Here is a 27,845-nt window from a genome sequence, read left to right on the forward strand (position 1 = left end):
AATATCCAAATCCATGCTTGAACCAAAGTTGAACTTATGCTGGAATTTCATATACGTCTGCATTTACAGATGTGTATTGAAAGGAGACACAGTAGGTATTTAAGAAAATGTAGAGATCTTCACAAATGCAGATTATAGGGAGATTATGGCGAAGACGAACATGTTCGTCTTCATCAATGCCTCTCCTTCATACGTACGGATTTCAGCTGTTATATTTATCCCCCTTTAAGGCTTGGCCACACCAGAGGGTATGCAGTAGAGGTACGGGTAGCGGTAACGATATTTGTATGAAAAAAATTCCACATCTGAACGTTGATATGTCAGTTTGGAATTTTTTTCATACAAGTACCGTTACCTCTACCCGTACCGCTACCGCATACCCTCCGGTGTGGCCAAGCCTTTACTTTTCTGAATGCAGACGTATGTAAATCCAGCATTAAAATAAACAAGTCCTAATGGAAACATGGTCTTAAAATTATTTTTAAAAAAAGTAACAAATCCATTTTATAGCAACTAAACCTATTGAACACACCCATGTCAAAATCAGCTGTCTAGTCAGTCTTGTCAGAAATGCCAAAAAAAAATTAATTCTCAGGCAGCGGTTTTTAGTTATCTAAAAAATGTTTTGTTTACTTTCACGGCAAGTTCGTTTTCCAATTAAAATACTTTTCCAATCATCACAAAATGTAAAAAAATATCAACCTCAAAAACTGCTGCACACAACAAAATGTTTGTTATCATATGATATAACTAAGAAAGTATGAAAATCTTTACTTCAAAATTTACCTATTTCAGATCTTTTTCATGGCGGTGAATACGAATCGAAAGATCCAAAATCTGAAGATGAAATGTAAGCATCACAGCAAAACATAACCCACATCAAAAAATTAAACATTTTTCTTTAACAGAGTAAATATAACTTACGTCGACAAAGATGGAAAACGGACAAAAGTTAAGGGAAAAATCGGTGATAACATTATGTACCTTGCACATCGATATGGAGTTGAAATGGAAGGTAAAAAAAAAATCTATTCAATAGAAAACGAAAACTTACACAATCACTAACACTCACACACAGGAGCATGCGAAGCATCTTTAGCTTGTACAACGTGCCATGTTTATGTAGATTACGATTATTTAGAAAAACTTCCCGAAGCCGAAGAAAAGGAAGATGATCTCTTGGATATGGCACCATTCCTGAAGGAGAATTCTCGACTAGGATGTCAAATCATCCTAACAAAAGAATTAGATGGCATAGAAGTGACATTGCCAAAGGCAACTAGAAACTTTTACGTTGATGGCCACAAACCAAAACCCCACTGAGATTGTTTCGACTAAGTTGTAGAATTTTAGAATAAAAAGCATGATAAAAAAACATACAAAAATTGATAATTATTTTTGTCAAATAGTATTTATTTACAATTGGTAAATAAAAAAAAAATTAAATAAAAAGTTACTATTACGCTACAGAGTTGTTTAATGAATAATGAAGATTATATATCAATAATTCGGTAGAATTATTCAGGATAGTTTCTCTTTCATTTTAGACAACTTGGATTTGTTTTTTCACAATGTTTTTTTTTTTGTTTAAATAGATTTTTAATAGCAAGAAATGTTTGTTGTTCGATAAATAAGAACACCACTCGAAAACGTTCGTTGGTAATGTTCCTTTCCCCAGCAAATAAAAAACAGAAATTTCTCTAATTCGTTATTGGGCTGTCTGTTCCAGAGCCTCCGCTGTCTTTGCCAGATGCAGATTCCTTATCTTTATCCTTGCCACCAGCTGTGCCATTTTTCTTGCTGCCTCTCTTGAGTGTAGCCACTTCTTTAAGTAAATTAGCTATTCTGTAGTTTAGTTGGTCCACTTTCATTTCGTGTATTCTATCGTTTTCCTTTAACTTGTTGCGCATTTCATTTTCCTTCTCAAAGTTTATTCCTTTAAGCTCGGTTAGCTAGAAATTAAAAAAAAAATAATTTCAATATTAGTTACTTAGTTGTTGAGAAACAAAATAAATTAAACGATTTATGTGTGCAATCATAAAATTAAATTTAGGAAGGAAAAATAAAAGTTTTACCTGTTTATCTTTTTCTAGTAAATCTTTATCTTTCATAACTAGCTTCCTCTCGAGACTTGCAATTCGCTCTTTTAATTCTGTCATTGCAACAACATGATCCGAGCTATTCGGATCAATAGAAACCACAGCTGGTGCAACTATGGGCACATTAGGTGGAAGATCTCTTCCACCATTGCCCCCACCATTTCCTGCACCACCACTACCGCCAGATGATGCACTTTGCCGTGAACTTTTTTCCGGAATATCAAGACTACCCGAGTTCTTTGACATCTCAGAACGTGACTGCTGTGTCTTCTTCGAGCCATCTTTGTGTTGTTTCTCATGTGGTCGTTTTTTTGCCAAACGACCATCCTGGTGGGCTTTAACTAATGCACGTTTATATGCGCACGTACACAACCAACAAAGGAGTTTACCATTAACCTGAAAATGATATAAAATGATTTGATATAAATAAAAATATAGTGAAACACACATTTTGTAAAATTATTTTTTGTCTGGCTTTTGCTTATGAACGCAAACATGTATAAAAACATAGTAATTATGTCTACGTATAAGCCGTTTTGCATTATTACAAATGTTTTTCACATTGTTATTATTTTTTATCACAGTTTGGCTATTATTTGGAAGTAATCTCTCCTGAGTTACTCGCTGACAAACACACCTTTTTATTCTCATCGTGTTTATCGAACGCCGATCGCTGTTTACACTCATCGCAGGTTACTGGCTGACCATATTTTGCTTCATAGCTTGTACACCTATTTATCGAAGAAAAGGTAAAGAGAAAATGTTTGCGTTCATAAGCTTTGCATAGACTAACTAGTATAATCATCAAATCTACTCTCCCTCTTGCAAAATGCCAAGAAAAAAGCTCTGCTTTATTTTTTTTTAATTAATTTAAAATTTTAAAAAAGATTTCACAAAAAAAGTTTATGACCCTAAAGTAATTCTATTTTTTTTTTTTTTTCATCTATTTGGATTCCATTCAAAAACATCAAGGTTATTTACTTTGTATAAAATATAACATTAGCAAACAATGGATTTGAGGAAGGCTTTTTTTCGAATAGAAAATTTTATTTTTGGGGCCATAAACTTTGTGGATAGGCAAAAATCTCTTTTTTCTTATTTTTGCAATAGAGAATATGGTATTGATAAGAGGTTATTGAATTATACAAACCTTTGACATTTAGGACCACCAAAAGCAGCAACAATATTACAGCATTCGCAGGCACTTGGTTTGCCATATTGCTTGAGACTTTGCTCGCATTTTTTGCACACGCTCGATTTACTAAAAATAAATTCAATAATTGGGTTTTCTAAAGGTTGTTTGTTGATGACCTTGTACTCACCTTGATTGTTGATGCTCAGAACGACAATAAGTACATTTTACAACTGACGAGAATGAAGAAGATGAGCGGCAATTCTGAAATGAAAAATAATAAAATGTTTAATTAAATAAATGTTTAATACATAGTTCAATTTTATATTAAGAATTAAAATTAGCCACGAAATCGGCAGTGTTAATTCCTGGTACGCTGGTTATGCGAAACGAAATTTGTTGTTGGTCTCTGTCTCTACCAGGATAACGAAATCTCCGCGGAAAAATATTGAGTATCACAAAATACAACACATAAAGCCTAGCACATATATTTATACATTTTTTTTGGTCGTGGTGAAAAAAAAAATGGAGAGTTTTGCTTCACGACGTGAAGTAGTTCACGTGCTAAATGTACATGAATCTCTTTCAATCGTGAATCTACTCTCCCTATATATTTTTCGAAAAAGATTAATTTGAAAATTGAAAACCATCAAAAATTGTATGAATTCACTTCACGACTTGCTTCACGAAGTATGTACTAGGCTTAAATAATAAAACGTAAGCAAATCTCTGAAAGACATGCTATGACAAAATGAAGAACAAAAACAAACAAAATAACTGCAATTTAATTTTGTGGCACACAATTTATGTCCCTGGCAATTATTTCTGTGAAAAAAAAATGACACTTCTCCTCGAACAGCATAATTCAGAGTTAAATTTTTTCGTTGTGTCATTTTTGTATGGGATTTTTCGTTCCGCATCAGCAGCGTGCTAGGCTTGAATCAGAACAATGTACTAATTTTTTTCAAGATAAATATTGAGGAATTTGTATACTTCCTAACTGTTTGCGTTTTTTTTTTGTTGATTATACATTTTGTTCCAAAAGTAATGGTTCAAACGAAATATGCTGATAGGCTATCCTAAGAGCTCTCAGAATTCGGTTACTTGTTCATCCGAAATATATTGCAAATTAAAATCAACAAAACAGGGTTCTTTCAGAAGCAAACAAACAAGAACAGAGGAAGTTTTTGTTCAAAAGGAAATAAACAAACAACAGTTCGCAAAAATGGTTTTGCGATTATGATATTATACTCCAAGAACTTTTGAGAGTAAATTAATTTCAATGTTTTATTGTCCCAAAAACGGCTCTAATATTATTAATTTAAAAAAATCTATGGACTTTGGCAAATAAGGTCCTATTTTTAAATTATTTAAATTTTTGTTTTGTAAAATATATATTTTTGAACCGTTACTAACCGTAAGTGCCATAAAAATGTTTTCTTGATTTTTTACTTTCTCCTAAAGCCTGGTACATTGATCGAGCTAAATTTAAGCTCCCATACAAATTATCGAAAAAATTTAGCCGAGCTAAAATTTACGTTTGAAATTTGACATTTTTCTAGTCGCTAACCTAACATCCCCAGAGCATAATCGTCAGCACGTTTAACTTGATTCATTAGATTAAAGCCTTTTAAAAATATCTGGTTGAGGTCCAGTGGCGAAACAAACTTACAGTCAAAAATACCTCTCAACAAAACTTCAGCTATTTGAAAGCCAGAGCTAATTTTCTTCGCAAATACAGACACTTGAAACTTTGAGCGAATGTCAGCAAACATTTCTCAAAAAAACTTATCGTGTGCCATTCCAAATAAATAATAATTATAGTACAGGAAAAGGCATTTAAAAACAAAAAAATTGTTACACTCATGAAGCTGGGCAAAAAGTTTGTTTTTGGGATAAGAACCAAGGTTCAAAAAAGACTATTAAAAAAAATTGGGTGGAAGGGTGTAATTTCACGGACAAGAGAGAGGGGGTGAAGGTCAAAAGTGAAAAATAATGTTGGTGGAATATCATCATATAACACATGTTTTAAAGGTATTTTTTGATGCTGAATCTTATGACATGAAAATAAAGTGAATACGATTTGCTATAAGAAAAGTTATATCCGATTATAAACAAGGGTGCTTCAACAGGTAAAATATAACCGAAACAAATGTAAAAAACATGCTACACTGATGAAATTCGGGATGAAGGCTTAAGATAAAGCAGGGCCAATGGATTCATAAAGTTCCTAAAAATATTTTTGGTGGATGGGTGTTTTTTAAATAGGTTGAGTTGTGTGTGAGAAAGGTGTCGAAGAAAGGTTTCGAATTTTCTTTTGATAATCATTCTATGAGGCGCGTACTATTACACGATGCCTCTTGAGTCAAAGACTCAAATTTGACATTTCTCATTTGATTATAGTATTGTTGTTGTTGTATTTCACCAAGAAACAAAAAGAAATGAAAGGGAATGTTGAAAAAAGGAAGAGTAGAAAAAGAAACGTCAAAAAAGAGTCTCAGAATTTCGGCCCACGACTCTCCGGTCGGATAATTTTTTGTTTTATCTTCTTTCTCTTTTGCACTCATTAGATTTGAAAAGAGGCGCGCCTCTTGAGGCTTCATGTTATAGCTGACTAACGAAATTTTGTATGGAAAATATCGTTTCGCACCAGCAGCTTAAAGCTAAGTACCCCGACAAACAATTTTGGTTCTATAAAGCTTAACAGATGCAATTGTTGCTTCTGTAAAGCATTATAGAAGCAAATTGTTAGTAGGGACGCTGCTGCCCAAGTAACAATTTTACTTGCATAAGGTCCATTTTGTTCAATTCGAAAGGCTATAGTGTGAGAAAGGTGTCAGCTGACATACAATTGTTTTTTAAACTTGGTGAAAAAGTTAATTCTTGTGTGATAAGGTTTTATTTTACGATTCTAGATTCAATTTTTCTGGTTATAAAATCCGTTTGATAGTTTGGCAGATTCCAAATGAAGTCTTTAACACATATAATAAGGTAATATCTTCCGGACGTTGTCAAAATTTGATCGTCAAATTTGACAAAATTTGAGACCTTGTCAATTTTGTCACTTTTAAATTACCGACGAAAAACTCGAACAACTATTTTTTTAACAATTATTGACTAATTTTCCGACAAGAAACACAAAGAAAATTTGTTATTTTTCGATTTATAATTTTTTCAAATGACATTTTATAAATTAAAACAAAAACAAATTTCCTGTTTGCTGATTTGAAATTTAAAAATTAAAGGCCGACCTGACAGGGCTCGCTCGTTGAGCTCGGTAAAAATTAACCCAGCAGATCGAGCGGTTAACTTCAGCAATATTTGTGGAACGAGATAAAAAATAATTTAAAGACGGAAAAATTTTTTAAAAATTTTTTAAAATTAAAAAAAAAAAACGCAGACAAAATTAAAACACGGAGTTGGGAGTCCATTGGCTTTAAGACATAGTCAAACTAATAAAAATAATAAAAATACATATACAAACATTCAAGAAAAAAACATTAAAAAATAAGTTTTAAAACAGAAATAATAGATTTCGTGTGCTATTTTTGTATGGAAAATTTCGTTTCGCTTCAGCTGCGTACTAGGCTTAATTGAAAGAAAAAAAAAAAACAAAAATTCCCTTTTTCAGAAAAATAGGTACATATATGAAAAATTGCTATCCATGCTAAGACCTTTACATCTCATGAAAATAAAAATATAGGTAAAAAATAATTTACGACTCCTTCACTATTTACTTTTCGTAATTGCGTTGTTTGGAGAAAAAGACAAATTCAACAAGTACATATTATGTATCTTCGTTTACTAGGTATGTGTTTCTCTACATTGTAAAATTAGTATACAAACAATAAATGCTGTACCAAAACTAGAAGCTATTGTATTTATGTATGTTCAAATACATGTTTTCAAAAAGGTTACAACGCTTACAAAAGTTTTAATTCTTCTTTATGATAAAATAAGGCAAACACATTTAACTTCAACTAAAGATTTTCTGTTGCAAAAATGTTTAATTCTTTTGTGTGTGAATATTCATGATACAGTCACTAAAAAAAAAACTATCTTCATGAGTATTGTGAATACAACCCAATTATTTTTTTTTTCCACGTTATAGGTATTGACGAAGTAAGAAGAAATGTAGGCCAACTCATTCCGAGAAAAAAAGCATTTTAAAATTTTGTTCTCCATACAACTTACTACTAAAGGCACATACTTAATTTATTTTTTTTAGAGGGCCAAAATTTATTTATGTAAGGATGTCATTAGATAGTCCTCAGTAAATACTACAAGACCTCATCATTAGTTTATTTTTGACGAAAAGTGAACATGTGCTGTTTTTACTCTGGACCCTTCAAATGCAAACAATACGAACAATTGCAAAACCGGGAGGCTTGCCACCGATTTCTGGTGGAACACATAAGTGTGAAGCAGATACGTGGGAGAGTAATGATTCCCTGGACATTGAGATAATAACAGCGCCGAGTAAAAAGGAAGAAGTTACGAACAGACGAGAAATTAGTACCATACACCTATACTTTGTGAGAGATTTCATGGAAGATCAAAAAGCTCTATTCATAAAATTTAAAAAATTCCACAATGTTGTATCACTCCTTAAACTACTATTAATGAGAAAATCATATTAATAAAATAACCAGTAACACAAGCATTAGAGATTCCCATTTGATTGAATTTAAAGATCAACACATTGAACCCTACATTTGGCAAGTAGGAAGCAATCTTGAATATGGTCGTTCAATCGACCCCTGTTATGATAGTGATTAAGTGAAACGATGGAACCCTAAACAAGACTTCTAGCTCCTGTATGTATTACTTGGATTGGCATTCCAAGAAAAACCGTAATTCGTTCAAGGTAAATGGCTTAGGTTTAAAGACAACTAATTACGTGTCATTTTCAAGCAAATTGAAGGTCAATATCAGAGTAAGTTGTGGTGATGTGCACAAACATTCTTGTACCTGTTTAGAAATTTTGCCGCCCAATACTAGGAAAACTAAAGAAGTGAGACCATCAATTTTTATATTGAATGTTATCGTCATGAGACTGCGTGACTCACTTCTGGGGAACCAAATGTCTGAGGCAGCAAATTTTCAAAACAATTTATTTGTTGTTAATTACTTGAAACTTGCAACTTCACTCAAAACAAAGCAAACTCGCGCCATCTTTCACGTATACAATTTTTAGAATAAAAGAATAACAAGTTTATTTGTTGAGAAATTTGTTTATTTCAATAAAAAAAATCACTTCATTTACCTTGCAAAGTTGTTGCCCAGAAGATAATTCCTCAAATGGATGCCTTGAGAAGCATTTGGAGCAGGCGAATAAAACTTTTCCGCTCATTTTGTTTCAGGGCGACAAGATATTTTTTTTTTTTCCTTGGGATATGTCGTACGTAAACAAAAGAGGTATTTTTTATTTATCAAATATTTTAACAAAGAATCTAAATTTAGATCTATTTAAATTAAATTAAGTAGAAGTATAACAAAATTTTCTTTTTTTTCGGAAGGACGCAGAAAGAACTTTCCTTTTGTCAAAATTTTGTAAAGTAAAAATGGCGTGAAGTGTCTGCAAAGTCTGCACTGCAACACTACAGTGTGCGTTCAAATAATTTTCACAAATCATCGGGCAGTGTTGGTAAGGTTTTTATTTGCTGAATGTGTCTGGGTTAACATTTGCTAGTTTTGAACTAGGTCTCCACTAGAATTAATTTATAAAACCTAGTACGCAGCTGAAGCGAAAATTTTAGCTCCCATACAAATAATCGAAAAATTTTAGCGGAGCTAAAATGAGTCCCATACAAATTAACGATAACTTGTATGGGAATTTTATCTCGGCTAAAATTTAGCCCAAACAGCGTACCAGGCTTTAAAGCCTTGTAAGCTGCTGAAGCGAAACGAAAATTTTTGAAGTCTGCAAAATCAACAGCGTTAACAAAAAAATACCGTCGGGTATTATAGCAAAGTAAAAATAATGAAAATACAAATAAAAAACTCAAGAAAAAATATCAGAAAATCAGTTTAAAAACTTGCGTTTACACGATGAAAATATAAATGGCTTCAATTTGACAGAAATATTGGCAATTTCCCATTTTATACTATAGGGGTATTCACGATCCGATGCAACTGGTCTTGTATCATTGCAAAAGTGCAAAAGTGTAAAATCTTACAACACTACAACAACAAAATATACGGATTAAAATTTTACAACAGTCTTGCACTTTTGCTATACCCTAGACCTATTGCAAAATAAAAATACAATAGAGTAAAATTATTTTTGACAGATGGCAGCTCACCGTCGCGTCGCCCATTATAAACAGTTTGTCTTTTTTATTCTGTTTATTATGGTTGTCGGCTTGTCGGTACTCATGTCCCGCAATTTAGTTTCTTTTGATGTAAAATAATTTGTGAAAATTAATTAACCCGAACAAAACAAAGGAATTAAATTATAAAAAATGGAAAAAAAGAAGAAGCAACAGTGGAGGAACAACCTTGTTAAAAAAAAAAACATAATGGATTTCATTCATGCTTCAATAGGTGTGTTTTTTTGTTTATCTATATAGATTTTGTGCAAAAAAACGACATCGAGATTTTTGAAATCCATGCAAACATTTGGCACCACTGTACATATACTTTGGCAGCTGTCTGTCAAAAATGTTGCTTTTGTTTTTTTTTTATTTTAACTCCGAAGTGGGAAGGCCATTACATCCATGTTGGATGCAAACAAAAATTTTCATATGGCCATGGCATCCATGTTGGATTCAAAAAATTTTTTTTTCACAAAAAACCAAAAATGATCTGTATATTCTTAGCTACATTTTAAGACCATGACCATTAACATTAGTTGCGTCGTTCTTGTGTTAGGCCGTGTGCGAATTGCGTTAAAATGTTGGTTAAAATATGACGTTTGGTTAAAATTTGACACTAGCATGGTGAATAAAATGGGTTAAAATTTACCCAGCTGCGGAGAAGGGTAAAATTTGACACTAGTGGTTAAAATTTGACGTTTCTCAAGATAAAAAGATCAAGATAGATTTGAAATTATTTTTGTTATAATGCGTTTTAAGAAATGTTAAAAGTATTAATACAAAGTACTTCCTCAAATTAATATTCATCTTGAAATAATAATTTGAAATAATTATTGCTTGTTTGTTTTTTATTTTTTATATTTCTATTTTGTTGGCAGCTGGAGAACTACGAATTAGTGTTAGAAGACTGAATTAATAAATTTCTTTTTGATCATAATGAAATGGGAATTTATCGATAAAATAAAAAAAAAAGTATGTTAAATTGAGAATTTCTTACATTTTCATACTAGAATATTTAACTTGATATATTTTCAACTGGGTTTTGTTAAAAAAAATAGTTAATTGAACATAAGAAAAACCATTTTTGAGGGTAATTTTGTTTTATCTTGAGGGAATTTTATTCAAAGTAGTACCAAGAAAAAAGTCCCATTTAATACATTTTAACCCAATTCGCACAGCAAAAAAATAAATTTGATCCCTTTTTTAACCAAACGTCAAATTTTAATCGTGGTAGAAATTTTAACCAACATTTTAACGCAATTCGCACACGGCCTTATAAGCGTTTTAAGGTAGCCATATTGATTTTTTTTTTCGATTTTTTAAAAATCAAATGTGAAAACTTTTTTATTTTTATTTCTAATTTTTCGAAAAAACTTTGGTAATTTTTTATACATATCTTGTCAACAATCTTATAAGGATCCATTTAAGACTTTTATCTGATAAGTGCATTGCGTATATCTCGAGATATTAACATGCAACCATGATGACCATGACCATGACATGCAACCATGTCAAAAAAATTTTTGATTATTTTTTTCTATGAGAGTTTTTTTCAAACCTCGTTTTCTCCGCTTTTTTGTTAATATTTTCAGATATTTCTGTATGAACACAACAATTAAACTACCTTGGCACTACTGTTTTTATCGAGAGAAAGTAAAATCTGGATAATTATCTGGATTTTTCAAAAATCTATACAGATAAAGTTTTTGTTGTTTTTAACACGTAAATTGTTTCAATTTCAAAAATCTCGATGTCGTTTTTTTGCACAAAATCTATATAGATAAACAGATAAACAAAAAAACACACCTAATATGGCCGCTCACAGTACACATAATTATTACCCCGTTTGTATGGCGATTTGAATCCGAATTGAATCAGGATTTAGGTCTATATATACCTGAATCGAATTGAATCCGGATTTGTCGATCCGATCCGACTCGGGGAGCTGAATCGAATCGAAAATATGCATATGTACCAAACGAATTGAATACTCGAGATATAATTTATGGTGGAAATTGTGTGTGATTGTCTTCTTATTTGCAAATTTTACTGTATGTATGTATTATGATATCTAGTTTTACTTGCACTTTGTTTTTGGTTAGATTTTTCTATTTTACTGCAAATATATTTAAAAGAAAAATTGTGTTTTCGATTCTATTTCAATTCGATTCCTCGATCTGGTACTTCCATATCCCTGGATCGAAATTTCGATTCAGTTTCAATTCGATCTTTAAATCGGTCATACAAACGGGGTATATGTGTACTGTGATGGCCGCTAGTGTTTGACAAGGCCACTTTTAAAAAACCAAAACGCATTGAACTCGTTCATTCTCCACTAAAGCAGGAGTGCCAACCTAAAAAAAAATTAAAAATACAAATTTAAATACAAACGGAGTTTTTGGCTTCGGGTGCGATTTGTTGAAAATTTCATTTAAATAAATCTACACAACTTTCATCAAAACGTATACAAAATTGTTATTATTTAAAACATTATTATATATATATTTTTAAAAGTTAATAAAAGTGAAAAAATACAAAACAAAAAAAATGTCAAACGGTGAACAAAAAAACATAAAAGTTGCAGTTCGCGTCCGTCCATACAATAGACGTGAATTGGAAACAAATCAAAGAACAATAATTAAAGTCATGGACAAAACAACTCTCCTCTTTGATCCTGACGAAGAGGACGATGAGTTTTTCTTTCAAGGAGTCAAACAACATTATCGTGACATGACAAAAAGGGTCAATAAGAAACTCAGTATGGATTTTGATCGAGTTTTTGATACGGAATCATCAAATGAAGATTTGTTTGAGGAATGCACAATGCCGCTGGTTGAATCGGTCATGAATGGGTAAACATTTGTTTTTAGTTTTAAGCAGGCCATATTGTTTTTAAACTGATTGAATTTAAAATGCTTAAACAAAACAACGTCATGTAGCTCCTTTTTCTTCCATATACTGAGATAATATGAGTCACTATTTTTATGTTTAATTGAAATGGGTCGTTAACTCAATTACAATTGGAATTTTGTTCATAGAAAAACTTATGCTTCTTTCTCAAACTGTTAAATTTAAATGTGTAGACAATCAGCCCTAGTGAGGTATCCGTCGGAGCGGAAAATTCTCCGATTTCATACGAATTATGATTCGATGTTTGATGTGTGCTTGCGACAGGTAATAACTTTCGGACAAATTTCCGCTCCGACGGATACCTCGATAGGGCTGAATAAAATTCACTGTAGGTTGGCCTAATGACAACCAGTTTATCAAGGGGTAGTGCCCAGCCAAGTTCTCTAGCAACTTTGGCACTACACTAGGCTGTGTCATTTTAAGGGAACTTTTCTTTTAAATAAAAAAGTGTGATAGCTACATCTATAAGGTTTAAGTAGAGCCATGGAAGGAGAAATAGCACATTATTGAGAAATATCATGCGAATCGAATTTGAGATATTAGGAATGCTTTCTATATATTTTTTCTTGGTAGGTAGGTATATTGTCGAAATAAAATGATGAAGACAAAAATATTTTAAAAGTACCTTTATTTTCTATATTTATTTGCACTAGCAATATAATGCTTTTCCTGTCTCTTTCGCTACTGGACACAGAAATAGCACACATTTGTTTAACCGTTAAATTTTTATTCCGCGTTCAAAAGTTGTAAACGAAAATGCATTTATTTTATTGCTACTATTTAATTAACAAGTATTTTTGAAAAAAAAAAGGCAGACAAAATCATTAAACTGCGAAAAAAGGAAGAATTACTTTCGATCTTCATAGTCATAGTCAAGGACAAAATCCTTCTCAATTAGCTTAAACTCTAAATCTTTCGAATAAATGATGTTTTAAGCCATTTATTTAGAAAGAGCAAATAGAAATTTAAACTCTGAAATTTATAAATTGATGTCAAGGTTAAGCTTGGGGAAACAAAATTTGAAAATTCAAACGATCTTTGGGCCAGAATCAAACAGCGTGTTACCGTACTCCAGTGTTGCCAGAGCCGGGTAAAAAAAAAATGTAAAACTCATGCCATACATTTTTTTTGCGTTTTCTTAACCATTTTTGAAAGCGGATATTTTTGGCTTAAAGATTTTTCATAATAGGCCACGAAAATATTCTGGCAACACTGCCGTACTCCACAAAGTTGATACCACATACCACATACCACACGTTAGTTGAAAGTTTACCAAAGACAAAGAGGTGCCAAGGAACTTTGAAAAATCATGGTCTACTAACAAGTTACTAACTTAGTATTATTGAACTTATTGGAAATTGTAAGAATTTTTGCTTAGAAGTGATTATTTTTATGATTTCCGGAATGTGTGCTATTTCCTTGTCCACAAGAAAAAAGGGTAATCTATACAAATCATAATTTTTAAAAATTGAATTGAAATGAAATATTTTTTAATTATTTATTTTATGAATCCCCATTAGCTAATGCATGCCCTGATATAAAAATTATACTATAATATAATATAATTAGGGTCCCAAATAAATTCAATTTTTTAAGAAAAATCAAAAGTGTGCTATTTCTTTGTCCATAGCTGTATGTAAAGTTTCGAGTTTTTGGAACAAATATTTTAGCTGGAATTTAAAACTGATCGGACAAGGTCCGAAATCCCATGTTATTTCCATAAGAACTTTCGACCCCCTCTAACATCTATACCAAATATGCCAGAAATTTTAAACTCGCTCCTCTAAAATTTCAGCTACTTAGGAGGTGTAGTTTTTAAGATATAGGGCCAAAAAAATCACAAAAATCGTAACCGACTGACTAACCTACTGACATATCATCAAAATTATGAAGAACTTCACGTTATCGTAGAAACTTGTAATTTGATGAGTCTTGTGGTGCAGACAAGGAAAAAAAATTGAGATTTTCAATTCAGGGGGCGCGGTAACCGCCCGTTTTTCGCTGAATTTTCATCAAATATTTTAGGGCACTTGTGATAGAATCTTTTATATTGCATATGCAAAAGAAACATTTTAAAAATATATATTCTCTAATCAGAGGGTGTGGTCCCCACCCTTAGATATTCGAATACAACTACCTTAAAAGAACTAGGAAATATTGAAAGCTTGAGGTTTTTTTTTTAATTATGCAGGCACAAAAAATAATGAGATGTGAAAGTGTACCAAGTTCTAAAGTTTGGTTTTAAACTTTAGAACAGGTACACTTTTACATCTCAGTACTTTTTGTGCCAGCATAATTTTAACATACGAGAACTTGGCTCTTTTTTAAACACTTATGTTTTTGTTGTGATACTTATTTATACGAAATGCTAATTTGAACTTTCAACCATGTCTCGTCTGTTCAATTAACGACAATTCTATTATTTTTAGATACAACTGCTCCGTTTTCGTGTATGGAGCAACAGGAGCTGGCAAAACTTTCACAATGCTTGGCAGCGAAGATTGTCGAGGTCTTACATATCTCACAATGCAAGAGCTCTTCAATAAAATCGGCGATCTCAGTGAGACACGCAAATTTGATATAGGCGTCAGCTACTTGGAAGTATACAATGAGCAGGTGATGAATCTACTAACAAAAAGTGGTCCATTAAAACTACGTGAAGACTCAAATGGCGTAGTAGTTAGTGGCCTGGTTCTAAAGCCAATATTCAGTGCCGACGAGTTGCTAGAGTTACTTGCTCAGGGCAATAATAATCGAACACAACATCCAACAGATGCAAATGCAGAGAGCAGTCGGAGTCATGCTGTTTTTCAAGTTCACATCCGCATGACTGACAAAAAATCTGGCCAGAAACGAACTGTTAAGTTGTCTATGATTGATTTGGCAGGAAGTGAAAGAGCAGCAAGTACTCGCGGTATTGGTGTTAGATTCAAAGAGGGAGCGAGTATTAATAAATCTCTTCTGGCATTGGGAAATTGTATAAACAAGCTGGCCGATGGAATGAAACACATTCCCTATCGCGATTCAAATCTTACGAGAATCTTGAAAGATTCCTTAGGTGGAAATTGTCAAACTTTGATGATTGCTAATGTTTCCATGAGTTCTTTGACCTACGAAGATACATACAACACGCTTAAGGTAAACAAATTCTTTGGCACATTTCAGAGAACCCATTAAAACAATGGATTTTTATTTACAGTATGCCAGTCGCGCCAAGAAGATCCGTACAACTCTCAGGAAGAATGTTATGAAGTCTAATATGCCCAAAGAGTTCTATGTTAAGAAGAATATGGAACTGCAAGACGAAAATGATCGTCTTCAAGAGATTATAAAAAACCTGGAGAACAAACTGGCCACTGCGACAAAATCTGCAACAACATCAAAGTCCTATGACGAATCCGAATTGCAATGTTGGTATCGTAAGATCGATGCAGTATATTCTTCGGTTATCAAGGCCCAAGAATACTACTATGGAATGCAAAGCAAAGAAAAAATACTCAAGTTCCGATGTCGACTCAAAGAAAAGAGAGAAAAATTCAAGAAAATTCTTACACTCGACACGATGCCAACTCAAAATGTAAGTTTATTTTATTTGTTCATACTTAATTTAAAAAAATAACACACAATTTACTTTCAAATCTCCTGTTAATCCTTTCCTCCGACAAGTTCGCTTTGTTTGGCTACTAGAATTTTATCTGCTTCTGCTATAAACTTATCGCCAATTGCTTTAACTTGAGTTTGTATGGCAAACATGTCGTCTTTGCTAATATCAGTTTGTCTTTTAGCCTTTTTGATGGCATTCTGCTGAATATCTCTGATGGCATCCCGGTATTTGATGAATATTGACTTTGCATTCTTGGAGAGATTCTCTCGATGTTCTTTGGTAACTTTGGGAATTGGTATGAAGAGTGTTGTTCCATCTTGTTGGGGATTCAAGTTCATACCACTCTTCTCGATGGCACTCAAAACATCAGGAATTGTCTGTGGAAAGGCAATCATATTCACCACAATGGTTTTAGGATTCTTTCTGGATATTTGAGCTAACTCTTGCAACTCATGATCCTTTCCATCAACTGTGATTTTGAGTGTATCAATGGAACCGGTTGTGGAGCGTAAGGAAAGTTGTTTGACAAAGTCATCTTTCATTTGATCGACGGCCCGGTTCATTTGTCCATTCAGGTTGTCAAGGTCTACTGTTTCACGCAAAAGGTTCTCGTTGATTGCTACCTTGGCGCCTTTTTTACCCTTTTCTTTTCCTCTATCCTTGCCTTTTGCATAACAGCGAATTTGTGCTTGATTGGGACTATTTAATAAATTGAGTTTTTGATTGAAAAGATTGGGTAGTTGAGAAAATGCTGGTTGGCATGTATGACGAGAAGGCACTATTAGCTCACGAAATGCCGGGCAGTGTATTATAGCTATTTTTCTTAAAAACATTTTCGTATTTTTTTTTTTTTGTTTAATTAAATAAATTTATAAAATAATTCGGACAGCAGGTTTGTTGTAATATTTTTTAACCTACCAACTGAGCCATCTGTCAAAAATGTGACATAACCTAATGAAAGTTGGAAAGTAGTGAATTTATTTTGGTGATGCCACACCACATACAAAAATAAGTAAGTATAAAAATAATTACTTGTTTCATGAGAAAAAATGGTTGTTTTTTTTAGCTGAAATCCAAGTAAAATAAAATGGACTAAAAATATTTTTATTTAATCAAAAAATAATTTCTCCTTCATTTCATGATGAGTTTTTTTTTTTTTTTTTTTGATGGAGAAGAATAACCCAAAAGTTATGATTTTTTTTTCTCTCTTTGAAGCCATTCAGAAGCACAGTACACATAATAAGGTAATATCATTGAATAATTATATATAGAAGTGACACCGGAAAAAACATCCGCTTTGTTTGAGGGGTGGCGCTACAATCGTTACAAGAGTGGCGCCACAATCGTTTTAGGATTGTGTATTCGATGGCCAAAAAATTCCTTAAAAGGACTTTTGGTTACTAAGTAACCACAACTACTATATTATTTATATTTGGTGTATTTGTATTAGTTTTGTTTTGTGTTAGAAGTGTGTTTGTTTATTTTTGTTTCTGTAATATTCAAATTGAATTTATTTTTAATTTTTGTAATATTTTGAATTGAACATTTATTTTTGAATGTTTGATTCTTATGTATATTTGAAAGGATTTTGTTTTTCTGTTTTTATTAACGACAAGAAGATTTTTCTTCAAGAGTTTATTTAATTTTGACTAGGGTGCTTTTTGTAATAATATCTAGCTGTAGTTCACATTATTTAAATGTTGTCTGCATGCACTGTAGCATATACTTACTATATTCTTAAACCCCATATGCAAGAGTAGGTAAGGATCAAGTTCATACAATATGGCCATATTACACATTATTTTAAAGTATTTTAAGGCATATTTCAAATATTTTAATACAATACGAAACTATCTCGATTATTTGCTTAAAATGATTTATGTATGCGAACAAGAACTTTGGATTTACGGCTTTGTTCAAATTTGCAGTTTTTACAAAATGTTAAATTTTGGAAAAAAAATCATTTCGTACCATTTTTGGATACTTTTCTCTGTTTTTAATTTTTTTTTTAATCTAAAATTTAAACGATAATAATTAATAAAATGTTGAAATAAACTCACAAGAATTTGAGTTTATTTGAAAAAAAAAAACTGTAAAAAGGTCTATTTTGATCGCAAATGTATGAAAATGTGGTTTTGGATAGTTCCAATGATTTTCCTATTTCACCATTTGAAATAAAATATTTGGTTCTAATATCCTAAAACTAGAAGAATGTAGCTTTTACATGCTCTTTATTTTGTCATGATACTATATAGTCAAGCTATGCATTCTCACAAAAAAAAAGTTGAGATAACAATCAGACATTGCATTACTATAGCCCTGTTCCATTGGAGAATACTAATAGTAGATTTTTTTGTTCATCTGTCAGTCTGTCTGTCTATAGCTAAACGGATCTACCGATTAACATCAAACTTGGTATGAAGTATTTTTTGGAGACTCTCCAGAGGGGTTTTTAGAACTAATTTTTTTTACCAGAAATAACGATACCTGCCATATACCAATTTCGGAAATGTTTTATTTTCTCGAAAACGGTACCAGTAATTTTGTTTAAAAAAATTATAAAATAGTTTTTGGGCAATCATGGAAATGTTTTAAAATTATTATTAACCTACCGTAGAACCGTTTTTTTTTTCAAATCTGATTTTCTGCCAAACTGCCAATTCAATTTTAAAGAATTTTTATATAGTTTAAATATTTATATAGTTTAAATATAAAACAGTAAGACAATTTGGAAAAATAATAGTTTTTGGATAAAAAATATTGAACACTTTTTTTTGAAAAATCAAATTTTCGAAAACCGGAAATTAATTTTTTTTGACATTTTAGTTTTGAATGTTGAATAGTGATTTCTACGAAATTGCATACCAATTTTATTTTTGATTTTTTTTTGTTTTAATTTATTTATAAGGTTCCAACGATTTTGAAATTTTTTTTCTACAAATCTTTCTTAGTAGAAGAAATCAAATTGAATAGGTACTTGTTGGAGGTATCACGAATTCTGCTTTGTTCCTTTAACTTTTTGGACTAGTGTATAAAAACAACTCAGGTTAAAAGCTGCACTCGTTATGAAACTCAACTATTAAATTTAGCCGAGCGTTAGCCTTGTACCTGAGTATTAAATTGTTTATTGGTAGGGTGAAATATATATAATTCAGTTAAATATTTAAGTCAGCCTTAAATTTGATTATTGGTAAGGCCCGTAGAAAATAAAATTTACTAATTATAAGTTTTGTTGAATAAAACTTCTTATTCAGATTTCTTTGGCACAAATTTATTTGTCATGAAGTAAAGTTATCAGGTGGAGTTTCGATTCAGCAAAAAAAGGCGCTAGTTGTTACGCATTTTATAATATTGCCAAAAAAAATATAATATAAAAAAATAGCAATCTCTGTGGGGATACGAACTCAAAGAGCAAAAGTAAAGAGCAATCACCTTGTCACCTACGCTAATAGGACTATTGAAATAAGTGTAACTTTCATGCCCTATAAGCTATAACGTGCCTAGGATATACAACAATAATTATTTAATTTTGTTCAAATTCTCGTCGTTAATAAAAATGTTTTGTTTTTAGTTTCGAGTTACTATGGATACATTTATAATGTCAAATAACTTTTCAATATTTTTGTTTGATATTTGTGTAATTTTGTATGTATGAGTAAAATTTCCATATTTTCTTTTTTCATTTATAGGATGTCGATAAGATTTATTTTTGTTTGATATTTGTTTTATGTTTTATGTGTGAGTAAAATTTCCTTATTTTTTTTTTCTAATTTAGGATGTCGACATGTCGATACGTTTTATTTTTATTTGATATTTGTTTTCTAATGTTTGTATTAGTGAAATTTCCTTTTTTAAAAACAAATTTTTGGGAATATAATTTTCTAGGACAAGCCCCATTCTCTCTGGACATTTTTTAGTACATCTGATTGCCGAAAAAAATAAAATTCTGTGGCGCTAGAAACTATCGGTGTCACTTCTATATATAATTATTCAATGGTAATATATTCCGAACGTTGTCAAAATTTGTTTGTCAAAAATGGGCACCAATCTGTCAGGTCGGCCTTTAATTTTTATATTTCAATCGCAGTAAACAGGAAATTTGTTTTTGTTTTAATTTATAAAATGTCATTTAAAAATATTATAAATTAAAAAATAACAAATTTTCTTCGTGTTTCATCGCGGGAAATGGTAAATAATTGTTTTAAAATTAGTGGTGTGCGTGGTTTATCGGTTTTTGTGCGTTTTTCGTCGGTATTTTAAGCAATTAAGAATTCGGTAGCTGACATTGGTCGCCAAAGTGTCATGTTTTGACAATCTGGCGACCAATGTCATTCCGGAATATATTACCTTTTTATGTGTACTGTGATTCAGAAGTGGGTTGGATTCGATATACCGGTTTTTATATTCTCGTTTTTTTTTTTTAATCCCGCTTTTAAAATCCCGTTTTGTATAATTCCGCTTTTCATAATCCCGCTTTTCATAATCCCGCTTTTTTATAATCCTGCTTTTTGTAATCCCGTTTCTAATAATCCCGATCCCGAAAATCGGTATAGTAAAAGAATTAAAAATGAGAAATTTTTTTAAATGCATTTTACTTTTTACTGTAACCTGTAACAAATAAAACATATAAAAAAATATAAAAAAAAGTAAAAATTATTAAAAAAAAAAAATAGTAAACTCAAATTTGTTTAACAAACTAATACATAGTTACTTTAAAGTTTAACGGCCATATTATTCACTAGTTTAAAAAATACATGTGGATGTAAAGAAATTTAAATGTCAAAAATAAATCCAAATCCATAATATTAACTATCTTACAGAGAAAAAAATAGTCATTTTTAACTATTTCTTAACAATTTTCATAGTTAAAAGCGGGATAACTATTTTGGATTTGGATTTATTTTTGACATTTGAAAATTTTACATCCAGATGTATTTTTTTAAACTAGTGAATAATATGGCCGTAAGAAGAACAATTTAATCGTGATACTCCCATAGTAGATTTATAATAACATAAAATGATAAGAACACCTTAAATTGAGTACACAATCAAAAGAAATTTCATTTAAATAAACTTTAACTTATATTTGGATGCATTTCGACAATTTTGTAATTTAATTTAATAAAATTTCTTTTAATTTAATTTCTCATGATTTTTTTATTAAGTTTAATGCATGTATTTTGGGATTCGACGGGATTTCAAAATGCAGCATTATAATTGATCGGGATTTTGAATAAGCGGGATTTCAGAAAACGGGATTTTAAAAATCGGAATTTTAGAAGACGGGATTTTAAAACTTTTTTTTTGGGATTTTCGAAAAACGGGATTATAAAAAGCGGGATTCCGATACGCTCCCTTCAGAGCACACTTTGCAGTAGATACTGGAACCTAAAAGAACTCAGCTAATATTAGCTGTGTTTTATTTTCCTTGTGATCCAGATCAGATCATTGTTTTTATTAGCTTTACAACAAAAGCAGGATTTTGTTTTGTTATTGTTTCGCAAATAAATTCAATGATCTGATCTGACTCACGAGGAGAATAAAACACAGCTATTGATGATCAAAAATCTATGTTGTTTTTCGATTGGCCGACCAGAATTGTCCAGGAGCATCCTAAAGTCTTCTAAAAATGTTTTATTGGCACGAACATGACATAAAATGCTTCTCAGAAGAATTTTTAGAAGAGAAGTTCTCTTCTCGATTTCAAATAAGAATTTACTCAAACACAAACGTCAAACCAAATTGGGTTTTAGAATAAGTGAATTTCTGACTAAAACCACATTAAAAAATCAGATACTATTAGCATACACTAAAATAAAAAAAACGTCAAAAATCGTTTTAATTCCTTATTCGTCAAATTAAAGTTATGATGATTTCTCGTTTTATTTACTTTCCGTACTTTTTGAAAATCAGGGTTTTAATTGGAACTCAAATTTATAGGTCTTTCTTAAAATTGGTTTAACTGAACTTGTGTTTTTTTCTCGGAGTCTAAAAACAATAAATTCTTATTGAAAAATAATAATTTAATAATAAAAAGCATTTCAAAATGTTTCTTTTTAGAAATGAATACGTCCAGCAACGGTTGCAAAATGTCCTGTGGCATGAGTGACTTTCAGGGAGTTTAAAGTAGGGATGTTGCGGATGTGGATTTTTTCCCATCCGCGGGTGCAAATGGGGATGCGGATTTTTGAAAGTTAACATCTGCGGATGCGAATGCTGTCACTGGCCCATTTTATTTTGTCCGGAAAGAAAGTTCTCTATTAATAGCCTGTTTTTACCCCAAATTTGATAATTTCGCAAATTAGGTAAGTTCGAATTCCAAATTTAAAAAATTTCCTAATTCCTATACAATTTGAAATTCGAAATGAGATAATTTGCGAAATTATCTAATTTGAGCTCTAGTATAAACGGGCTATAAAATTAAGAGTTTTGCATTTTTTCTGTGTCTTGCCTAAAAAAAATCAGTCACAGACCCATGATCGGTGTGAATCCCATTGGTACGCGCAAATCGCAGGCTCCGCCGAACTTCTTTCTTGTCGCAACTTCTCTGCATCCACATGAAAATCCGCATTGATTATTGCGGATGCGGAGGTGTTCCAATTCATGCGGAAGTTGCGCATTTGCGGAATTTTAAAATTGGTTTTATAAATTTTAAAAAATATTCAAAATTTTCGACTATGCGCTAGACGTATAACACGTATACGAACTGATCTAGTGGCATTCCACCATGTCTAGAATTTTAACATTAAGAACAAATCAATTAATAGAATTCAAGATAAATGTATTGGAGTCTTCAGATTCTGAAAGCTGTACTCATTTTTTGTAAATTTTGTTGTAATACATAAACTGATGTTGATCAAATAAACATTTACAATTTCCAGGATACAAGCCGGTTTGAAGCATCGATCGATCGGTTTGGCAAGCAGATTTTCAAACAAAAAGAAGATCTTGTACGATGGCGGAAAAAACTTCAAGAATCTTTGAAAGATATCAAAAAGCTAAACAAAGAAGTCAATGAGGCTAAATGTTCTAACATTCTTCAAATATATCTAACGCGCAAGGGCATGGAAGTTCAAACATCAAAACAAAATATCAAAACAAATCATATTGCTAAACTTAATTCCTTATATCATGCCGACTATGAACATCTGGTAGAAATGTTTTCGTTGGGCTGCGAAATTGTTCAAAAAGATTATGTCATCCTCAAATTCGATGTTGGTATTGCTTCAGAGCATAGTGAAAAACTTGAAAAACTACGTAAATTAATGAATGGCAATGGAATTAAGTTCAAAGATGATGAAAACAAGGAAAGTGAAGATGAATTTCAACTAAGTTTTGATGAAAATCCTTCGGATAATGAAAACGGCATAGAAATTCAAGTAAATGGAAAACGTAAAAATAATTCAAGCGACGAAGAAGACGGAGTGTCTATGTACAAGCGAAACAAACGGCTTTTTGATGATATTGTTGACCTGGGTGATGGAACGATGCAAAATGAACTTGACATTTTTAAACGTCCCGTCGATGGTAATCCTGATGAAACGCAAGTGTTGTCCAGTACAGTTGATATCACTGATTACAACTCAACATTTGAGGTTTCATCCCTAGGGAGCAATAAAAAAACTGATTTAATAACTGGTATTTTATGTGAGGATAATTCTAGTGCAGCGAATCGCTTGCAAATTAAGAAAGGTAAACATAAAAATTGTGTCCGTTAAGATCAATACTTATATTCTCTGTTTTAGCTCTCTTAAAATCCAATATAACTCGGGATACAGTTCTAAAAACTGTCAAATTAGGTATTCAAAAAGAAAATCAGAAGTTCAGTCCAAGTCGAGTTCGAAAGAGTCCCAGAACAACAACAATCACATCTCGAGGTAACCTTAAATGCATTTTTTATTTGGAATTTGTTAACAAAACAATTTGTTTTTATTTAGCATTAGCTTCAACTGCTAACTTTCTGAAACGACAAAAAGCTAAGGCTACTGGAAGTAGTAGTACAGCAGAACCTGCAGTCAGAATTAATAGGACTGCTTCTTTGAGAATTAAAAAAACATAAATTTTATTGATTAATTTAACAGATATTTATAAATTTATTCACACAAAGGTATCTAATGAATATGTATTTCAAAAAAGCCGGTATATTATTTTTTGTTGTGCTTGTTTGTAAAATTTTATTATAACCCAGTATTCGAATTGCTTAGAAAGCAAAAGGAAGAACTGAACAATAAAATAATTTTATTTATTCCTTAATTTAGTTTTATATTTCTTGTTTCTACTTATACACCTACATATTTTTACTTGCAAAATTAATTAGTCAATTCTATCTGATGGTTTCCTTAGGGTGTAGCCTGATCCACTTCAAATTTGGGAATTAAAAGATTTTTGTGATTTGTTGGAGGCGAAGTTTAAAGTTTTTATAAACAAAATTTTAAGAGCATAAGTACAAGTTTTGTTATTGTTTTCTCGTCCCAGTAGATAAGCAATTCAAACATTTTTTTGACAAAATGAACATTTCTCGATTTGATGTGAATAATCTGTAGTTCCAATGCCAAGACTCTTTCAATTCAATTATGTACCAATTGAAGAATAAAACAACATCATTTCTAAGTACGACATGTATGTATGCATGTATATATTTCTTAAATAAAAACAACATCAAAATAAATTGGCTGAACAAAGTAATAGCAATTTGCTAGCATTATTGTCTCAGAAAAAGCTTGATTCATAACAATTTTGTATACATATTTACACATAAAAATAGTTCAATAATTTGGAAGAATTTATTTATCTTACAATTTGTTTTGCATGCAAAATAACTTTAGGATTCTCAATATCATTTTTACTCTGAATCAATTTAAGTTCCCTTTCATGTGAAGTGACTTTTCGTTGGCCAGTTTTCACATCAGCTGGCATAGCTTCAATTGTACGCTTGATTACAGCTTGCAAACTAGCTATGGTATTTTCTAGAGCTACCTTCAAGTCTGTATTGTTATGGCTATGAGCTAAGAAAAGTGATGCAAAGAGGTCACCAGTTCCTGTGAAACATATATCGTTTCCTTGTAACGGAATGCTTAGTATATAACGAGGTCCATTCTTTTTACTAAGGAATGCCAAAAGTTCACCGGGTGCACCCAAATTTGTGCTCGACAAAACTACAGTTTCTATATTCTTTTTGTGAAACCATTCCATTGCATCCCATGCATCTTGTTCGGTAAGGATTTTTCGTTCAGTTAGAAGTTCTACTTCGTATTGATTTGGTGTTATAATATCGGCAAGTGGAACAATTTCATCACGATAAATTGGCAATAGTTCTTTAGGAACGTACATTTGGCCGTTGTCACCCATAACTGGATCACAAACTGTAAGAAGAGAATAATTTATTATTCAAATTAGTTTGTTCTAAAAGCTTTGTAAGAATTATTTGAAGGTTAATAGTAAGCTTATAGTACTGTTCGTCGATTAAGAGAAAACGTAAACGTTAAAAGCAACAATTTCGAAGTAGTCAAGGAGTTAAAAAAAAAACCTTGAAATTGACTTAAATGACACTATAGGAAATCCATGCCACTTATGTAGGTTTGGCAAAACAAATGAGTTCAAAAGTCTTGGCTCGGAAGACTTAGTTTCAGTCAATAAGCTAAATTCTCTGAAAAATATTTGGTTTAGCGTGTTAAAAAGTGAATAAAGGAAAAGATATACATAGAGTTACGCTTTAACAAAGATGTAGCCACATTGAATAAACACAACTTCAGCACAGAAGATCTTCGAACATAACCCCCTGCGTTAAAACCACGAAGAAGAAATATCGCTTTAAATCTAAACAGATGGAGGACGTTTTGATATGGACCACTGGAGGAAAAATGCTTTAGGTGATAGACAATGGAAAGCCCCTCTCAAGCGAAGGGCAGGGTCTGAAGACCATAATCTTGAATATCTAACCGATAGATATGAAAGCATAAGCTTGTTTAAACAACAGTTTTGAGTCTATTTTGATAGTTTCTTTGTTAATTTTTTTTAATTTGAATTATTTGAAAATCCTTTGACAAAATCTAAAGGTTGTTTGGTTCAAAAAGCGTCCATTCCATTTTTATTTTTAGGAAATTTTCAAGCTTATTATCCAGGTTATCTCGTTGAAGAAGCAATATTTTTTCTTGAAACTTGGTGGGTCCTAAGGGCTCATGATAAAGTTGATGTTCTAGAAGTTTCAAGAAAAACTAATTCAAAATAGCTAAATTATTAACAGACAAAGACGGTAACGTAGAAGACTTGTACGCGTCTTCTCCGTTACCGTTCAAGAAAAAAGATTGCTTCTTTAACGAGATAAACTGGAAACAAGGTCAATATGTCTTCTCCGTTACTTTGAAATGTCCGAAAGCTTATTTTTAGCAATATTGGTTGGATATTAATGATTAAAGTTTTGAGACTTATGTATTATTATGGTCTGTATATTTTTTTTTTTTATTACAAAACACTTTAAAGTAGTGCATTGATTCAATATGGGCATAATAAAGGGTCAGAAAGCTTGAATTAAAAAAGGACAGAATTATTTAAAATTAAATTTAAATAATGTACAATCAATCGGAAAAAAAGTACAAACTAGCATCTTTGAAATCCAAGATGTTTATTCACATATGCAAAGATATCTCTTTCCGCAGTATGATATGGATGGTGATCAAAGTTAAATTAAAACAAAAAGACAACAAAATTGGTGGATGCTTTTCTCTACAAACAAAAAGTAGCCATGTATTGAAGTTGTCCACTAAATCGGTTCGTATTTGTACAGTGCCGATTTAACCTCATACTTTTATATAACGACTTGGGGTTATCTTTTCCAAATTGAATATCTCACTTCCATAGACCAATTCTGATGAATGGAATGTGAGTTAGGAAACTAAAGAATAATAAAACAACAAATTTCGAGGCAAAATTATTGAGAGCATGTAAACAACTATAATTATTGCTCAATAAATTCAACAACATACGACTAGCAACAGCAAAATAATAAGTTTAATTACTATACACACTCACCATAAACAAGATTGGGATTTATCTCTTTAAGATTTTTTACAATCGATCCAATTCGTTGAAGGAATGACGCATTTCCAATGTATCCGGTCAGAAGATGGGAATAATATTGCAATAAATCATTCCCTTGGAGCCCCTCAAACAGATCTCCTAGAAATCAAATAAGACATAGTATAGATGTTTGATGAGTATAGGATAAATTACAATTCGATACTCACTAAGATCTTTTTCTTCGAGAACTTGCCCTTTGATAGACTTGTATCCAGTGTGATTTGATAGTTGTACTGAATTTATTGCATCAACTTCAAAACCAAGTACCTTAAGTCAACACGTAATTCAACTAATTTATTGTCATCTTAATTTTATAAAGCAATTAAAAAATACCTGTAGTGGAAATGTTGCACTTTTATTTCCCACGTATCCGTGGACCACATGACTTTGAATTGATAGGACACGCTTCAACAAACCTCCGGACATGATTGTGTCTTTTTATTTATCAATAACAAATTAATAAAGTACCAAATTTATAAATTAATTTATCGATGAAAAATAATTCTCTTTGAACTGTCGGTGTAGCAATTTTATTTAAAAAGAAAGATAGTAGCCAATTATTGATAAGAAACTATGCGGAATGTTGAAGATTTTATCTCTGATGGATTTTTAAGTGATTATTAAAAACAAGGGGATAATAGAAAATTTTCAAGCTGAAGCAGTAGCGAGAAAAATAAAATGCTAGAGATAAATGAAAATTAATTTGC

The 27,845-nt window shown here is 31.5% G+C and overlaps 5 protein-coding genes across 5 annotated transcripts; 2 read left to right on the forward strand and 3 right to left on the reverse strand.

Moving 5' to 3' along the window:
* Positions 1–555: 555 nt before the first annotated feature.
* LOC129910658 (adrenodoxin-like protein 1, mitochondrial) lies at positions 556–1,467 on the forward strand. The gene is made up of 4 exons (XM_055988118.1): positions 556–729; positions 796–850; positions 909–1,015; positions 1,079–1,467. The coding sequence occupies exons 1-4, from the start codon at positions 621–623 to the stop codon at positions 1,321–1,323; spliced, it is 516 nt and encodes a 171-aa protein (XP_055844093.1). The 5' UTR covers positions 556–620; the 3' UTR covers positions 1,324–1,467.
* On the reverse strand, positions 1,390–8,807 carry LOC129910657 (protein FAM76A). Its single transcript, XM_055988117.1, has 6 exons — positions 8,498–8,807; positions 3,422–3,495; positions 3,250–3,360; positions 2,737–2,830; positions 2,076–2,495; positions 1,390–1,952 (listed from the first exon to the last, which is right to left on the reverse strand). Exons 1-6 carry the CDS (start codon positions 8,582–8,584, stop codon positions 1,701–1,703), a joined length of 1,038 nt encoding a protein of 345 aa, XP_055844092.1. The 5' UTR covers positions 8,585–8,807; the 3' UTR covers positions 1,390–1,700.
* A 3,130-nt stretch (positions 8,808–11,937) lies between these two features.
* Positions 11,938–24,315, forward strand: LOC129908692 (kinesin-like protein KIF18A). The gene is made up of 6 exons (XM_055985389.1): positions 11,938–12,400; positions 14,888–15,596; positions 15,658–16,035; positions 22,944–23,754; positions 23,808–23,939; positions 24,000–24,315. Exons 1-6 carry the CDS (start codon positions 12,096–12,098, stop codon positions 24,119–24,121), a joined length of 2,457 nt encoding a protein of 818 aa, XP_055841364.1. The 5' UTR covers positions 11,938–12,095; the 3' UTR covers positions 24,122–24,315.
* LOC129908694 (ribosome-recycling factor, mitochondrial) lies at positions 15,994–17,004 on the reverse strand. The gene has a single exon (XM_055985391.1). The coding sequence runs from the start codon at positions 16,893–16,895 to the stop codon at positions 16,104–16,106; it is 792 nt and encodes a 263-aa protein (XP_055841366.1). The 5' UTR covers positions 16,896–17,004; the 3' UTR covers positions 15,994–16,103.
* Positions 24,316–24,823: 508 nt separating the features above from the next.
* LOC129908693 (pyridoxal kinase) lies at positions 24,824–27,845 on the reverse strand. The gene is made up of 4 exons (XM_055985390.1): positions 27,472–27,845; positions 27,306–27,405; positions 27,091–27,237; positions 24,824–25,424 (listed from the first exon to the last, which is right to left on the reverse strand). Exons 1-4 carry the CDS (start codon positions 27,562–27,564, stop codon positions 24,850–24,852), a joined length of 915 nt encoding a protein of 304 aa, XP_055841365.1. The 5' UTR covers positions 27,565–27,845; the 3' UTR covers positions 24,824–24,849.

This window comes from Episyrphus balteatus, chromosome 2, assembly GCF_945859705.1.
Source record: "Episyrphus balteatus chromosome 2, idEpiBalt1.1, whole genome shotgun sequence".
NCBI classification, from domain to species: Eukaryota; Metazoa; Arthropoda; class Insecta; order Diptera; family Syrphidae; genus Episyrphus; species Episyrphus balteatus.

Coding starts and splice junctions, on each gene's coding strand:
- LOC129908694 (XM_055985391.1), bottom strand. CDS start 16,895: ATGTTTTTAAGAAAAATAGCTATAATACACTGCCCGGCATTTCGTGAG.
- LOC129908692 (XM_055985389.1), top strand. CDS start 12,096: ATGTCAAACGGTGAACAAAAAAACATAAAAGTTGCAGTTCGCGTCCGT. Junction 12,401..14,887: donor GTTGAATCGGTCATGAATGG/GTAAACATTTGT, acceptor TATTATTTTTAG/ATACAACTGCTCCGTTTTCG. Junction 23,940..23,999: donor AACAACAATCACATCTCGAG/GTAACCTTAAAT, acceptor GTTTTTATTTAG/CATTAGCTTCAACTGCTAAC.
- LOC129908693 (XM_055985390.1), bottom strand. CDS start 27,564: ATGTCCGGAGGTTTGTTGAAGCGTGTCCTATCAATTCAAAGTCATGTG. Junction 27,406..27,471: donor GTGCAACATTTCCACTACAG/GTATTTTTTAAT, acceptor TGTTGACTTAAG/GTACTTGGTTTTGAAGTTGA. Junction 25,425..27,090: donor AAATCCCAATCTTGTTTATG/GTGAGTGTGTAT, acceptor CTCTTCTTACAG/TTTGTGATCCAGTTATGGGT.
- LOC129910657 (XM_055988117.1), bottom strand. CDS start 8,584: ATGAGCGGAAAAGTTTTATTCGCCTGCTCCAAATGCTTCTCAAGGCAT. Junction 3,496..8,497: donor CTGGGCAACAACTTTGCAAG/GTAAATGAAGTG, acceptor TTTTCATTTCAG/AATTGCCGCTCATCTTCTTC. Junction 3,361..3,421: donor TCTGAGCATCAACAATCAAG/GTGAGTACAAGG, acceptor ATTTATTTTTAG/TAAATCGAGCGTGTGCAAAA.
- LOC129910658 (XM_055988118.1), top strand. CDS start 621: ATGTTTTGTTTACTTTCACGGCAAGTTCGTTTTCCAATTAAAATACTT. Junction 730..795: donor ACTGCTGCACACAACAAAAT/GTTTGTTATCAT, acceptor TACCTATTTCAG/ATCTTTTTCATGGCGGTGAA. Junction 851..908: donor CCAAAATCTGAAGATGAAAT/GTAAGCATCACA, acceptor TTTCTTTAACAG/AGTAAATATAACTTACGTCG.